Source organism: Esox lucius, chromosome 12, assembly GCF_011004845.1.
Source record: "Esox lucius isolate fEsoLuc1 chromosome 12, fEsoLuc1.pri, whole genome shotgun sequence".
In the NCBI taxonomy this organism is placed as follows: Eukaryota; Metazoa; Chordata; class Actinopteri; order Esociformes; family Esocidae; genus Esox; species Esox lucius.
In genome coordinates this window covers 16,109,535-16,125,918 of record NC_047580.1, presented here as the reverse complement: position 1 = coordinate 16,125,918, position 16,384 = coordinate 16,109,535, and the positions used below count along the sequence as shown (strand labels likewise).

The 16,384-nt window shown below is 37.0% G+C and overlaps 1 protein-coding gene across 1 annotated transcript in view; it reads left to right on the top strand.

Moving 5' to 3' along the window:
* Positions 1 to 16,384, top strand: part of LOC105013801 (TOX high mobility group box family member 2) — a 107,575-nt gene that overhangs the window by 64,044 nt on the left and 27,147 nt on the right. Inside the window, exon 3 of the mRNA XM_010875586.3 lies at positions 12,094 to 12,354. Coding sequence (XP_010873888.1) covers positions 12,094 to 12,354 — 261 coding nt within the window. The remainder of the gene's footprint in view (positions 1 to 12,093; positions 12,355 to 16,384) is intronic.

Here is a 16,384-nt window from a genome sequence, read left to right as displayed (position 1 = left end):
CACCTTTTTCTTTCCTTTCCAAAAAAGTTGAAGGAAAGAAAAAGGTGCAGTGGTCTCTTAATTTTTTCCGGAGATGTAGTACTATTCTTCTATTTATGTAGCTACCCCGAACGCCATGCTCAGAATAAGTTACTTTTTCAAGCAACCTGGATCTGGGTACTTTATACGTTGCAAAAATAATCTGATCTGATTCGCCCCAGAATCTGATGGGTTCCCTCTGATTGGTCCCATACTATACTGGTGAGTTGGGCTATAGTCAGAACACATAGTTCTGTGTGGCTCACTTTGTAAGAGCATGGTGCTTGCATCTCTGAGGTCCAATTCCTACAAAGGAGCCAATACTAAAAATCTCTCAGGAAAATTGGGTCAGCTAAGTTATTATTTCTAAGAAAAAGATAGAAAATCTGTAATTCTCTTTGATTCTGTGAATTGTTAGAGATGGTTCATTTGCTGATGTTTCGTACAACAATAATTTAGAGGTCATCTGAATAGCTAATATGAAGAGAGTTTTGGACTGTAATTGGTTGGGTTAGGTCTCCAAGTTCCCCTTACACATTGAGGTATGTTATTCACCTAATTGGATAGGCTAATATGAGAATAGCACATGGGCAATTGTACTACACTCACTAAACAATCTCTCTGGTACTAATCACCTTAACCAATTAGCATAAATCAAGTTACATATTAACACACCTACGTTTCTCAAACATACTGTTTTTCAGCAACTTTTTTTTCCTCTTGGCCACCTCTGAATTAAGCCCTGTAATCGGACTCCCTTTTCCCAGCTGTGCTTTTGATGCCAATTACTCTCCACAGAGCTGGCTACCCACCATTATTTAATCTGTCTCCCAGGGTTGCAGCTCTGAGATGAGACTTTCCCCCAAAAACTGTTTATACAATTTTATGTTGCACGTTGTATTTGTTATTTGTACAGTTAGCCTGTCAATAGTTTCAAGGTTTATTTGTCAAATGTACCGAACAACACCGCGTCATCTTGTACAATTAAATTCTTATGACATGGCACCTGACAAACTACGTAGTTAGAGTTAAGAAGAAGTGTATAAAAGCAAAAATATATCTAGACAGAAAATAATAATAAAATAAAGCGACAATATACATAAGACTGTAAACTTGCAGCAATTTAAAAAAAGAGTAATGTAAACTAGCAGCAATCTAGGTAGTATTTTGATAGGGCAGCAAGCTGGATAGTAATACTGAACATTTAGATATGGCAAGTATGGCAGTAATATACATAACAGTGTGACCTAGCAGCAACTGATGTTGAGTTATTGAAATATAAGATACGTATGAGTGCAATAAGCTTATGAGTGGTGGCATAGCACACTGGAACTACATAGTGAGAATTAAGAGGAAGAAAATGTACACACAGCTTAAAATATATCAAGAGGATAATGCAATCATATACATAACACTGTACATAGCAGTTGTTTAAAAAGAGTATTGTAGATTAGCAGCAATATTGGTAGTAGTATTGAATATTGTAGAAATGAAACATACACTGAAAAAGAAAATGTAAACTAGCATTGATTTTAAATATTCTAATGTCCATAACAGTACCTGAAAGGGCATCAGAGCATCTGGAATGTTTGTGTGTGATCATTTTGATCATGGATCAGTGTTACTGATTGAGGAGCCTTATGTCCTGAGGGAAAGTGAGTCTGGAAGTGCGTGCTCCGATGCTCCGGTAGCTTCTACCAGACGGCAGCAGTGTGAACAGACCATAGCCTGGGTGGCTATGATCTGTGATGGTGTTTTGTGCTTTCCTCAGGCATTGTGTATGGTAGATGCCTTGCACGGAGGGGAGATGGCAGCCGATGATGCGCTCCGCAGACATTACCACTCTCTGGAGGGACTTGCAGTCTGCAGCAGAGCAGCTGTAGTACCAGGCGGTAATGTAGCCTGAGAGGATGCTTTCAATGGTACACCTGTAGAAGTTGGTGTGAGTTTTTACAGACACGCCAAACTTTTGAGTCTCCTCAGGAAGTTTGGTCGTTTTTTGGGCAATCCATGATTGAAATAAAATTCTAGTAGCTCATGGTCCCCACAAATCCCTATGAATGTGTTGCAGGTGTAGCAGAAATGTCCCTTTATGTTTCATGTTGTTCAATACTGGACAAGATGATGAATACAATACTATCTCAGAGAATCTCCTCTTTTTTTACCCAGAATATACCAGCACGCTGGTAGTCCCATTAACAGAAGATTTATAATGTAAATACATAATCCACTGTAAACTAGAAATGTAACTACCAGTTGTTGATGTATTTGTTGCAATGCAATCACCTCCATGTTCTCCGAAAGTCACTACACTATTTAAATAAAAGGGCCTTTCACCCTTGGGGACTCTTTGTTTTGTGGTACTTGACTTGTAGCATGAGAGATTTTTAGGTCTTTGAAATAGCTAACTAACTTTACATGAGGCAACACAATGGCTTGTCATTACGATTTCCAGAATTCATTTTTGGAAGTGATGTAACATGGTGATATTGAACCGTACGTATACATATAAAACATAGTAGGCTCGTGTACAATGGATGATGGAGAAATTTCCACAACAATGACGGTAGCCAGATTGTCATAGTTTGCAATGTTATTATATATTATCCTGGTTAAAAACCACTCAATTATTCACACTTGGACCATACATTCTTATCAGGACCAATACACCAAATTACTAAGTTCATTCTATTAATTTGTGCCTTGCTTGTTGCTTAACAACCAGTAACTGTTGGTAAAATATGACTGATCATGCAAGAAAACTGTCTTTTATTTAAGGATAGTGATCATATGAAGCCATTTATTATCACATTGTTGTTTGGCTCCTTTTTAAATCATAATGATAACAGAAATCACCCAAATGGCCCTGATCAAAGGTTTACATACTCTTGGCCTTGTTACTGGCACACAAGGTGACACGCATAGGGGAAAATGGCAATTAGTGTTTGTGTATAAATAGTCAATGAGTTTGTTAGCTATCACGTGGCGGCACTGAGCAGGCGAGATACTGAGCCATGTGGAGCAGAAAAGACCTGTGTAACAAGGTAATGTAACTTTATAAAGATGGAAAAGGTTAAAAAAAGATATCCAAAGCCAGTCAGTACTGTTCAATCACTTATTAAGAAGTGGAAAATTCAGGGATCTCTTGATACCAAGCCAAGGTCAGGTAGACCAAGAAAGATTTCACCCAAAACTGCCAGATGAACTGTTCGGGATACCCACAAGTAACCTCAGGAAAAATACAGGCTGCTCTGGAAAAAGACGGTGTGGTTGTTTCAAGAAGCACAATACGATGATACTGGAACAGAAATGTGCTGCATGGTCGAGTTGCCAGAAAAAAGCCTTTACTGTGCCAGTGCCACAAAAAAGCCTGGTTACAATATGCCCGACAACACCTTGACACACCTAACAGCTTCTGGCACACTGTAATTTTATTGGCGAGACCAAAATAGAGCTTTATGGTCATAACCATAAGTGCTATGTTTGGAGAGGAGTCAACAAGGCCTTTAGTGAACAGAATACCATACCCACTGTGAAGCATTGTGGTGTTTAGGGTATGTGTGAGCTTTAAAGTCATGGGGAATTTTGTGAAAATTGATGGCAAGATGAATGCAGCATGTTATCAGAAAATACTGGCAGACAATATGCATTCTTCTGCACGAAAGCTGCGCATGGGACGCTCTTGGACTTTCCAGCACAACAATGACACTAAGCACAAGGCCAAGTTGACACTCCAGTGGTTACAGCAGAAAAAGGTGAAGGTTCTGGAGTGGCCATCACAGTCTCATGACCTTAATATCAGGGGGGGGAATCTCAAACGTGCGAGTAATGCAAGACGACCAAAGACTTTGTATGACATGGAGGCATTTTGCAGAGACGAATGGGCAGCTATACCACTTGCAAGAATTCAGGGCTTCATAGACAACTATTACAAAAAACTGCACGCTGTCATTTATGCACAGTATTAAGAACTAAGGGTATGCAGACTTTTGAACACAGGTCAGTTCATTTTGTTCTTTGTTGCCATGTTTTGTTTTATGATTGTGCCATTCTGTTATGACCTAAAGTGGAATGTGAATCCCAAAAGATATAAACGAGATGTTTTGCCTGCTCACAAATTTTCTTTACAAATGGTACATATATTACCAATTCTCCAAGGGTATGCAAACTTTTGACTACAGCTGTATACTGCTTTTACATAGTCAAACATATGTTATTTTTTGCCTTGCTTATTGAAACCAGTGCCTGTGGTAATTAACAATTGAGACCTGTGGCTAGCAATCAGTGGCCAGAGCATAGGCGATAATGAGCATAGGCAGAACCAAAGGTGGGAGGAAATGGCATGGTAAGACAACCCAGCACACAGTATTTGGAATTCATGGCGACTTTGTGTAAGTAAATACAGTAGGGTACAATAATACACACACACACACAAAAACGAATGCTGATGATTGATCATGCAGATAACACTGCAGAGAAGGGCGTAGAGAAGACGACAGATTTAGACATTGCATATAATTGAATTGTTTCATTTCATGTCACACTGTTCTAATATATTATAATTTGCTGGTTTCTCAACAGTATTTATCTCTGGGAAAGAGGATGGGTTTGGTTGGGATATCTGTTAAATCTCTGTAATCTGGTTCCTGCTATTAAACCCAAATATTCAAACAAAAATTCATGATTATGGTACAGTGCCTTCATAAACGCGTTACAGCCCTCTGGCTCAATGAATTTAATCCCTTTGACCTGTTACACATTTCATTACATTACAAAATAAAATTGAAAGGTATTTCGGTGTCTTTTTTTCCCATGAGTCTACGCAAAATACAGCTCCAGAAAAATTAAGAGACCACTGCAAATTGAATGCCTCTGTTCCTCACTCAAAACCTTCCTTTTCAACTTTTCTGGAAAAGAAAGGAAAAGGTGTAGTGGTCTCTTAATTTTTTCCAGAGCTGTATATATCCAATTAACAGTAAAAGTGAACTTATTTTTGAAGTGTGTTAATTCATTACACACATTCTTTACACATAAAATGGAACATTTCAAGCCTTTTGTTGTGTCACTCTAGATTATTACATTTTACAGCGCATGGAAATCAAAAATCCAGTATCTCAAAATATTTGAATAAAAAAAGGTATAATACGGAAATGTTGACCTCTAATCAGCTAATTAAGAGGAGGGGGTTGAGTACTTACAGGTGCATCTGAGCATGGTAATGCTATTAATTACGGTTTGCAGATTGTATCAATAAACCCAACTCAGTTGTTGGGTGTAAAAACAGCTGTGTTTTTTGGTAATACTGGATTTTAGATTCCCGTGAGCTGTAAGCCGTAATCATAAAGATTTCAGGCCTTTTTTGTTTCAATGTTTCACTTTATGTGTAATGAATCTAGAATTTTTGAAAGTGTCACTTTTTGATTTGAATTTATGGAAACAAATGATATATATTTTTTTTTTGATGCACCTGTAAGTAATCAACCCCCAGTTGTCAAAACAGCTGTGTTTTGGGTATATCTCTATGAGTTTTGGATTTGTCCTTTCATTCTTTTTTTATGTCGAATAGTTTGTTGATCATTTTTAGATTTTAATTTAGTGTCTTGTCATAGGTCTTCAAGTCAATTAAAGGGACAACTAGAAGTAGGCCACTCAGAAACATGGTACAATTCCTGAGGGGTGTCCTTCCTCTGAAACAACTGAGTTGGATGTATTGATACACTGCAAACCGTAATTAATAGCTTTACCATGCTCAGAGAAGTATTCAGTGTCTGCTTTATTATTAGTATCTATATGTGTAGCCATTCAAAAACTAAGTTAACCACTGTTATTCAGTGAGTCCATGCAACTGATGTGATTTTTTTAAAGATATTTCATATTTCGTGGATTCGGGACATCCATGTCCCGATAGTCCATGAAGGGTTAAACAAGTGTTTACTCCTGAACTTTCGGCTTGTTTTATTAAGTGTTTTTCTTTAATTTATTGAACACAAAAAAATATATTTACAGACAGAATCATACAGAAATTTGCGTTTAAATTAAAATTTTTAGAAAAGTTAACGCCCCCCCAATTAAAAAGGGAAAGAAAGAAAAAAATGAAACCGGGAGGGAATAGGGATGGAAAAAGTAAACAGCCCCTACCAAAGAATATCCGGTAATGGCCCCCCTTTGACTGTTCCCAGGTTGGTCCTCCTTATCTAAATGTACATCATGCTAAAACCTTAAAACCATCCCAAAGCAGAAGTTAGTAGGGAGAGTAAACTGAATGATTCATACACTCTTTTAAGAGAACTTGAAACCATGGATCTATTTTGGGCTCTGTTCTATATGCAGCACCGCTGCAGAGGGATTTACAGAGGACTAAGTAGTTTGATATTTCTATTGCACCCCCCCCCCCCCCCCCCCCACCCTCATCATATGGAGACCAAGGTCATGCCTGATTGAAATATAATAGAAGTGTAGACATCTGGTCTAATACTGTGGGAAGTTAAATCTATTTTAATGGCCTTGGCGCAGTGGATTCTCTCTGATGCACTCCTCGCGGTTCAGTGACAGTAAATCACAATGTTCTCTTATTACCATGACTGGAATGAGGGCATGGAGAGCGAACAATGAGGGATCCGCATCATTTGTTTTTCTCTCCCTCCTCCCCCTCCGTTTGCCATGGCTTAAAGAGAATGACATCATGAAAATAAAAATAAAGGGGGATTATGGGTAGGTTATGGTGCCATATGCGATTACTGGGGTTTCCACATTCCTTTGCAGGGATGAGTGACTGCAGGCTAACATATTTTATTTATTTATGTGATTTCACCCAACCCAGAATCAATGAATGAAATAAGGAGATGTGGCAGCGCAATAGTAGGAACGTGAATACCTTTGTTTTAGACAACTGTCAAGGTTAATGTTTTTCTGGACTGTCAACCCATTTCAGGAATATGTCAGAGATGTATTTCTTTAAACTTTAACCTCTTTTAGCTGGCAAGGTGTTTTTAGTCACTTTCTTGTTCTGTCCTAAGTATTCCTCATATTCAGACCTCATCGTTTTTTTTTATCAGACTTCAATCTACTGTAAGCTGAAATAGGCCACACACAGCTGGAAATTAAGGATGGGAGGGGGACTTTTAAATCAGATATATTTTGATGTGACATTTGAGGGAATTACCAGTGGGGGTAGAAGGATTGAGGTTGTCTCCCTTCCCCCATACCCACCTGTCTTTTTCTGACAGACAACACCTTGTGACCCCCCATGCATTTCCCTTTTGTACTTATCCCAGTACTAAGCACCTGTATAGAACTAGCTGTCTGTCAGCCAGCTCTGAAATCCATCTTCAGCCCCTTTTCAATCAATGGCCATTCATTGCCATCTATTGTTTTAGTCTACTGGTTCTGCTAATGTATCACCTCAACCAAGTTTGTGGTCAATTCAAGGCTTGTTGGCTAGGTCAAGGTCCTTAACGCTCTGTCTTTCTAATGCTCCTTTCACCCTTCATCCACTTGTCCATATTGGTTCATGGCTGTCATTTTTGTCCTCTCTGTTCGAGAGGCTCTTCTTGGAAGTTGGCACTCCTAGAATCCAGTGTTTTGTTGCGTTGTTTTTGAGTAGTCTATCCCTACCCAATTGTTATCATCCTGTCTCTTTATCTTATTTTATGTAGAGAGATGGCATCACCAGCTGCTCCACATCCCTACAACGAGGCCAATCTGTTATTTTCTCTGTGTAGCATAGGGCTTCTGGAAAGGCTTAATAGATATTTTTTGTTATGGTAGATTGTGTTTAAGCAAATGCAATGCAATGCATTAAACAATCAATCAAATGTGTTCAATTTATATCTATTGTCAGTGTGTTATCCAATAATACATATACAAAGTTCTCTGCCTTTTGTTTTTTAATTGATAAAATATATATTTGCCATCAATGTACACCCAATTCATAATACATCATAATACATTAGTGTTCAGACACTTTGACATGACATTCCCAAATGTGCTCAGATGCATCCTGTGTCCTTCAATTATTATTGAGATGTCTGTAGAACTTCATTAAATTGAACCTGGGGTAAATTCAATTGATTGGACTTGATATAAGGCACACACCTGTCTGTAAGGTCCACACACTGCATGTCACTGCTTAAACCAAGCCAATGAAGTACAAGGAAATACCTGTAGACTTCCAGTATTTATTTCGAGGCATAGATTTGGGGAAGGTTATTGTAATGAGGCAGAATCTACTAAATTTGATATTTAGGTTTGAACCCCCACTGTTATACCCACACCTGAAAGACAGTAGATGTATGTATTATGTTTCTGCATTTAAAGATAGTAAACTTGTACTGGCCTTGTCCAACATTTCATCTTCAAGGGCATCAAACAGAACTGTTAAAATTATGGAAGGCTGGGCTGATAAATCGCCCTTACAGTATGTAGCTTTCAAATCTTTGGACATGCATCTTACATCAGTTCACTTTCATCTTGGGGAATTAATTGTCTTAAATTCATGTTGTGGTACTGTAGCTTAGATTATAACTAGATGACAACTAGCCATGCTAAATTCATGAAAGCAAATAAGCTATTTCTTAGAATTGTACTGTCCTTTAAACTGATAGGGCTAATCCAACGGCCAAAGTCCAATGGCCAAAATAATATTTGGTTGATAGTAACTGTGTGCAAGCTTTGACTGACGTTGAATAGTAATAATAGTGTTGTGTTATTAGCCCATACACATCAAGCTAATCTTCATGTGTATGCTATGAAACAAATTTAGAAAAAATCTACCCTTTTAACACAGCTTGACTTGAAAGAAAATATATAATCGTTTAGCCTAGAGTTTTTTTTTGTTAACAATTATATTTTGAGTTTTATTGTGGTTCCCATACATCAACAGTCAGTTTGAGCATGCTTGATTTTCTTCTGTATTTCTTGCCATTTGTTTGCTAAAAGAATTTGTTTGCAAGATAAATGGCTGTTCTGGCAGGCGAGGTGACAGCCTACACGAAGATGATATTGAATTGATTTCTGAAATGTTGCAGAACGGACTGCTTGATGTGTACCCAGAGACATGAATCATAAAAATTCTATTAAAAAGCTCTTGAATGGCTGACACTGGAATATTATTTGTGATGATTAATTTTCCCCAGTCATTATAAAGGGAGTCAGCATCAGATTGCCTCTGACAAAATTGCTTTTCATTCCCTGGTGAATACCCAGTGTGCTTTTGAGAGTGCAAAACCATATTTCTCAGTACAATATTATGTCAAGATGGCCATTGAAGATATCACAGTGAGGCTTCCTTCCTGTAGCAGCTAATTTGCATTTGCAGAATCATAAAGTATTTCACCTTATTCTTTATTTATTTTCCTACTTCAGATACAGGTTATAATGTCAAGACTGCTAATGTCTTATAATGTCAAGAAGTGTTAATTATTTTAAATGTATGAGTTAAGTGGAGTTGACCCCAACTCTGATGTTTTGGTTCTTCAGTAAAATATTTTTCAATGAGTTTATAACCCATCATACAACCTGATATTATCAATTTATATCTGGTAGATGGTGCTGTTCATGCTGTTAGGGTCAAAAGTGACAGAATCACCTCTTTCAAAGTTAATTTATATGTAGGATTTATGTAGGATTTTTGCATTGTAATACAGTCCATAATATACAGCATAATATAGTTCATAATATAGAATGCCCGCCAGAAGTAATTGGACATTAAAGTCAAAATTGCTATTTGTGTTGTACACACAAGGCATATCCAAATACGTTTAAAAGATAAATATGAGGCAAAAGTACAAAACGTCACATTTTATTTCTGTCTGTTTCAACACTTGTTTTACCAAATAGGAATAACAGCACTGTTTGAGTTCCATCATTCCAGTTTATGTGAGCAAAAGCATTGGTAACAGTTGTGTCCTGTTGCATTGATTATTCACACATAAAAGAGCTGTGAATTTGTGGTCTCAGTTCCAAACTTTGCTTTTGCCTTTGGAGTATGCGGAAATCACCAACAACCTCTGGAGGGCTGGGATGAAAGTGTCACAAACTATTGTCTTCAGCAGAAGAATTAATTGTATTTTCATATGCCTTGAGTGTACAGAAAAATAGCTATTTTGACTTTACTGTCCCAATTCTTATAGAGGTCAAAATGTTTGCATTAATAGTGCAGTGATGGTGTTTCACATTTCCTGATGAATTTCTGTTGGACAAGAGAAGGTGCAGCAACCTATTTTGGAAAATTGAAGTGGCAACCTCCCTCTCTTCCAGCCGCTTCACAAAGTTCCACTATCATCTCTCCTCAAATAAGCAATGGCTTAAGGTGCAAGTGAAATCCTTTTGTTAATTCCTGATTGCTAAAATTCAATTTCTGTTGAGAATAAAAGCACGGAATAGTGTAGGGAATGAATATGCAACTAGGTGAAAGGAAATTAGGGATATCACCTTTAACACTCGAAGATGTATAAAGTGATGTAAAGGTAAAGGTGCAGCAATTCATTTGAAAAAATACATCTCAAAGAAGAATCTTGTGGAAACATAAAACAGAATGGATGACTACTTGTTCTTCTTGTTATTATTGCACTTTTTTCTGACTACAGAGCATTTTCTAACCAGATGCAGTTATGTCACTGAAAACTCTTTGAATCTGTAAGTCACAGGAAATAATTTGTATGTAAGTGCATTTGGTGTGTGCATGGAACAAATAAAGTGATCAAAGCTGTTTCTGTGATCTTGTGTCATTGAAAGACCAGAGGCTCTTTTCTGGAAAATCCCTTTCATGAAGGCAAATATTATTGGCGTTTATTTGAAGACTTGTAATTATAATTTAAAAGCATTCGTAATTATTAAGTTCCACATTCATCTTGACAATCCGTAACCATGACTTTCTATGGTATATTCCAAAGGATTCAGCCTTGTTCTTTATTCTTGGTGTAATTATGGCCATGCCAATTGAAGTCACACTACTGTCCAGTGGGGTATGTAATGTCTGGCAAAGCAAAGTTTGCTAGCTAGTGAGCATATTGACTTTGAGATGGTGTGCTACCTATGTACCGCTACTAGTTAGCGAGCTAGCTGCGTGTTTGGAGTCCAGGTAATATTCAACATTGTGTAAACAGGTTTGATATAAAACCCCATACTTATTAATATTATACTTATGATTTTCTCAATACTGTCAATTCCAGCATATTCCACTCCAACTGTCATGGAGAATTTCAGCATGAATTTTTTTTTTTGCTGTTATTTCAATTAAGTTATGCCCTCTCACTTCATACAGTAGGCTATAACTGTTGCAGAACAGACATTGTGGTAGTCATCATCACTAAACCCACAGATTATCAGATGATGCTGATTGGTTTGGCCATATGGTGAATGGAGAGAGACGGTCTCAACATGTTTGAGTCTTCTTGTGTACAGTGCCTGCGTAGTAATACAGAATGGGAACTTGCAAAATGGTGCAACAAGACTGTTGAAAAAATCTTCCTTCTTGTGCTTTTTAAGATGGGACTACCCATGGGAGGGCAAACTCTCAAAACTGCTGCATGACAACTTGCTTTAGGTTTCATTTCAAGAGCTGAGAGCTTTAGTACTGGTGATTACAGGGTGGTTATTGGGGCAGCAGGTAGCCCAGCAGTAACAGCAGTGAACGAAAAGTTAGCGAGCTGGCACAGTGATATTTCAGTCTGCCCTTGAGCAAGGTCCTGATGACTTCAATATTGCTGTCAATAATTTCGGAATGCCCATAACCCCACCGTCTTTCTAAAGGGGGAGTTGGAACATGCAAAAATGTGTACAACACATGTAGACACCCTGTGTTTGAATGTTACTGTTTTGCTAAAGGTAGTCTTAGTTCAATTGATTATATTTTCATTTGGTTATTATAGGTACTTCTTTGAAATGTATAATGGCATTTGCTGATATTCAGTTTTTATAATTTGAACTAACTTTTTAAATATGCTATACACACTCACCATCTAACTAAAGGCTGGAATTAGTTCGATTTTCTCTGCATTCATCACAAATGGCTAATAAAGAGAATATGTGAATTCTGAACTTGAAACTCATCCATACCCTTGTCTCTCCTCTCAGAACTACTCTGGTCAGGGCAGAGGAAGCGCCAGTGGAGGAGGAGGGGATGAAGACTATGAGATCCCCCCCATTACACCCCCCAACCACGCTGACCCCTCTCTGCTGCACCTCATGGATGCTGAGTCGGGGTACACCTTTCACTCACTTCCCCACAACGGACTGCTCAACCCATACTCCTATTCTGAGCTGCCAGCAGCCCTCATGATGTCCAACATGCTGGGCCAAGATAGCCATCTTCTCTCGGGGCATAATATGCACTCGGTAAGATCAGTCAGTTAGAATACTACTCCTCTTTCTCATCCAGACGGTGGGTTTATGTATTGGGAAGGAAATTTAAAGCCTGCTGATATACAAGTAAACTAAACTGGGCATGTTATGTTTGTGAGCAGTGCAAAATTAAACATGTTGTTTAATCATTTTATTTAAACAGCTTTTACAAGTCAATGAGTGTCTGTGTTTCCAGGCGTTACAATTTAACTTGTTCTGCAATTCCCACTTCTCCCTTGTACTCATTTGTTTTCCCAAGCATTCAAACCCACGTGGGTCATTGAAAGATTTATAAGGGGAGATTATTCATAGATGATTTACGATAAGCAATCTTAGTTTGCTCTTTTATCTGTCTATTGAAGAAAGTTGAGACACATGCACATTGTTGGCATTATGCAAAGATCCATCACAAAAAAGAACTATAGTCATAAAGAACATATACCCTGTGTTCATCTCCAGGTCAAATTTGTGCACAACAGTAAGCAGAATGTCTATGAAAGTCGCATGCATGTTTTGTCCTAAAAATAATATTGTTGGTTCATAATAGACTTTGATAGTGGGCCTTTTTGTAATGATAGTGGCTGCTGGGGAAAACCACAGTATCAAGTGTTATGAGCATGTAGTACAAATTAGTGTTTTTAACTGATGTCAGGTTAGGTTTTAATGTTTTGTTATTTACCATGTATTTTCAGAGGGATCTCCAAAGGGAAATACTGTAGTCTTACAACACATTAAGCAGACATATTACACAGTGTGAAACAAAACGACACATTCAACATTTTGCTTTTTACAAAATGTTTTTTACTCTCAGACCATTGTGGGAAAAAAACATCACCACCAGCCACAGTATTTGATAATCTTGAAGTGAGCTCAGCAAGAGAGTAAGGAGCTCTGCGTCACTTTTTCATCCCAACTCTGATCGACCAAGTAAAGGTGGGGGGTCTTGAAGAAGAAAAGAAGGATCTTCCTTATCAGCTACTTTTCTCTTCTGAAAGGATCTCCATTCCTTCCACAGCAAATTACAATTTCATGTGTTGAATATGGTTAACATTGAACATACAAACACCCTGTGTACAAAAAAAAATCCTTTAATCATGGAATTGAACCAGATAAATTATAGATTGCCCACGTGTGAATAATTCAGCAATATATACTTTCATCTGACATAAATATACAGTAACTTTCGGGTCATAAATATTCATACTTTAATGTGAGCCTTCGTGGCATTTATCCTTTGTAAATCAGGTTTTATCAAAGTCCATATGCTTTCATTTCATGGGTGTGGCAGAAAAGGTTGCTGACTGGGCTTGAAGGGCCAAAGCAACTATTTTTATTTTAATATCAAATCATTTCTGGGTAAGAATTAAAAACTGTGCTGTCTATTCTTTTAAATAACATTTTTCAAAAAGAAACAAAGAATAGTTTCTTACCAAAGGAAACTCTCTTACTTATTGCTATATTAACTAATTTACTGCCTGGTAACACCAATCCACCAAATTAGGCTGGCATTTCTGGTGGTCTTTTCAAATGGCTGTTACACAAAATGGGCAATTTCACCAAAATAATATGTATACATACATATATATACATATATAATGTACCTATTATTTACATAGATATAACTGCAAATAAATCTAGCGTTTTACTGCACCGGGATTTTAAGTCATCCTTTTGAACATAAAATTTAGTTGAATATGGTAGACCATAATAGACTACTAAAATGTTTTCCAGTTTTATGTTTTAAGTAATATTATTTGTTGGTTGACAGATAATTTATCTGCTAAAGTTTTGCTAATAAAGACAGCTTCAGATTGATACAATTAAATGCATGCATGTTTATGTGTGTGCTTATGTGTATATAATGCATGCCTGTACAGTACATTTACATAATAGGAGGAAGCCACTTCTTTGTGTATTATGCCTTCTTGGTGTAATAGGCAAATAACATTTCTATGAGAAAGAGTGTACTGGTTTTTAAACAGCTTTTGTTTCACCTTTGCAATTACTTATTTTCAAATAGTCCTTCAGGGTAATGTTCCATTTTCTTATTTCACACCCCCTTTTCTCATAAATGAACCGTCATCGCCATAAATCACTGAACAAACAGAGACTTGCACACACCGTAAAAGGTCCAAAGATTTATGTAACACATTCATGTTTTCCACTTCCTCATTTTAGTACTACTCTACTGGAGCCTGGCTAATAATAGTGACTATTAATATTTCCTGTTGCCTAGCAACCTGGGTAAGTAATAGCTTACTCTGGAAAAATAGATGACCGATAAGGAAAAAAATGAAATTCATTTATTATCTCTGGGGACAAGATGAGCTTATTTCTCAAGCAGAGGCATAGAAAAGTAGGCTCAAATATCTTAAAGAAATTGAAGATGAGGTTATTTTCAATTTAATTCCATTAAAGCTCCCCATGCAGTCTTTGTAATTTTATTTTAAATTCATTGCTGTATGTCTAATAAATCACTGTGCAGGCTTATTTAATGAAAAAAATCTCCAACAAATATGTTTCTCTTATTTTATTTACCAGAACTAAGGGCCAGGTGTAAAAATTATAATTTGAATTCAATAACGATAGAAATACGTGTTATCACAATTCAATTCGTTTTGCGCCTGTCTGGAGGGATTTTGTGTAGCCGGTAGCGATTATGCTAATGTGATTACAGTGTTCTGGTAGATAAAAAGGCTTTCACAAAAACCTTTTTAACTACATTTTAACTACAAAGCAACCTATGCTTACCTGGTAGAAGATAGCATGATCATCAAAGCAATGGCAATGTATTTAAAAAACTGCAATCATTACAGTAAAACAGCTAACCAACTCTCTTGCCGGTGCAAATTTGAATTAAAAAGCTCTTTGTGGTTTTAGGCTGTTTTTAAATGTAACCTGGTTGGTTAATTGAGAACCAGTTCTTATTTTCTATGATAAACTAGCCAAAGGCATTCAACTGAAAGAGAAGACAACAGTACAACATAAATATAGTGAGGAAACATAAAAGAAAAACAAATTAGGAAAAAAGGGTTTATACATATACTTTTTTTATTTTATACTTGCAAATATTGTTTCGGGGGTTTCTGCTTGGATGAGTTTCTACCTGACCACAAAAATGTTTTCCTGATTAAGACATTGTTGTGGACACAGAAATTCACATTTATGTTTTTCAGAGGAAATACTCCCTGGGGTATAAATATCAGAGGACACACCAACTAAACCCCCATTGGGAGACCAGGTTAATGAGACAAAAATATTATTGAATTTCACGGGATTGCTATATGTCATTGGTACTTTGATTGGAACTAGCTACAATGGACTGATGATTTTGTTGGATCTTCCAGCAGGACAACAATCCAAAGCATACCTTCTAAAATGGTCATCACAGTCCCCTGATCTAAATCCCATTGAAAACCTGTGGGGTGAGCTGAAGTGGTGTAGAGTCCCCAAGCGAGGACCAAAGTTCAAACTGATGAACAACTCTTATCGATTTACCTAGTGTGACTCAAGTGCCCAAATTTGCTGATTGAGTCTACCTAATTACCTAGATGAACAGTCTATTATAATCAGATCAGCAGGGAAATCACTTTCAGAAAAAGTTTAATTTGAAATATTTACTTTGAAGTCATTAACCTTGATTTCATGCGAATGAAAACAAACTCACACAATTCATAATTGTGTCAAATGCTAAGCATTGTTTGGGAAATGTCAAGTTCAGTTGAAGCAATGTTGAGTAATGCAAAACAGAAGTTTCCTTAGAATTTCTTGAAGCTAGAAGTGGATAATTATAATTGTATATTGAATTTCTGTGTCAGTGTTTGTCATTGTAGCTGTACTGTGACCGTTGATGAATTTAGTTGAATTAACAGCAATGCATCAAGCATTCATGATAACTATCCTATCTTACAGTCGATCTAAACTCCCTTACAAATACAAAACTACAAGCTTAGCTGGAGAAATAGAGATTACTCATCTCTTGGGATGATGTTGCTGGACTGAGTACAATATTTTGCCTAAGGCA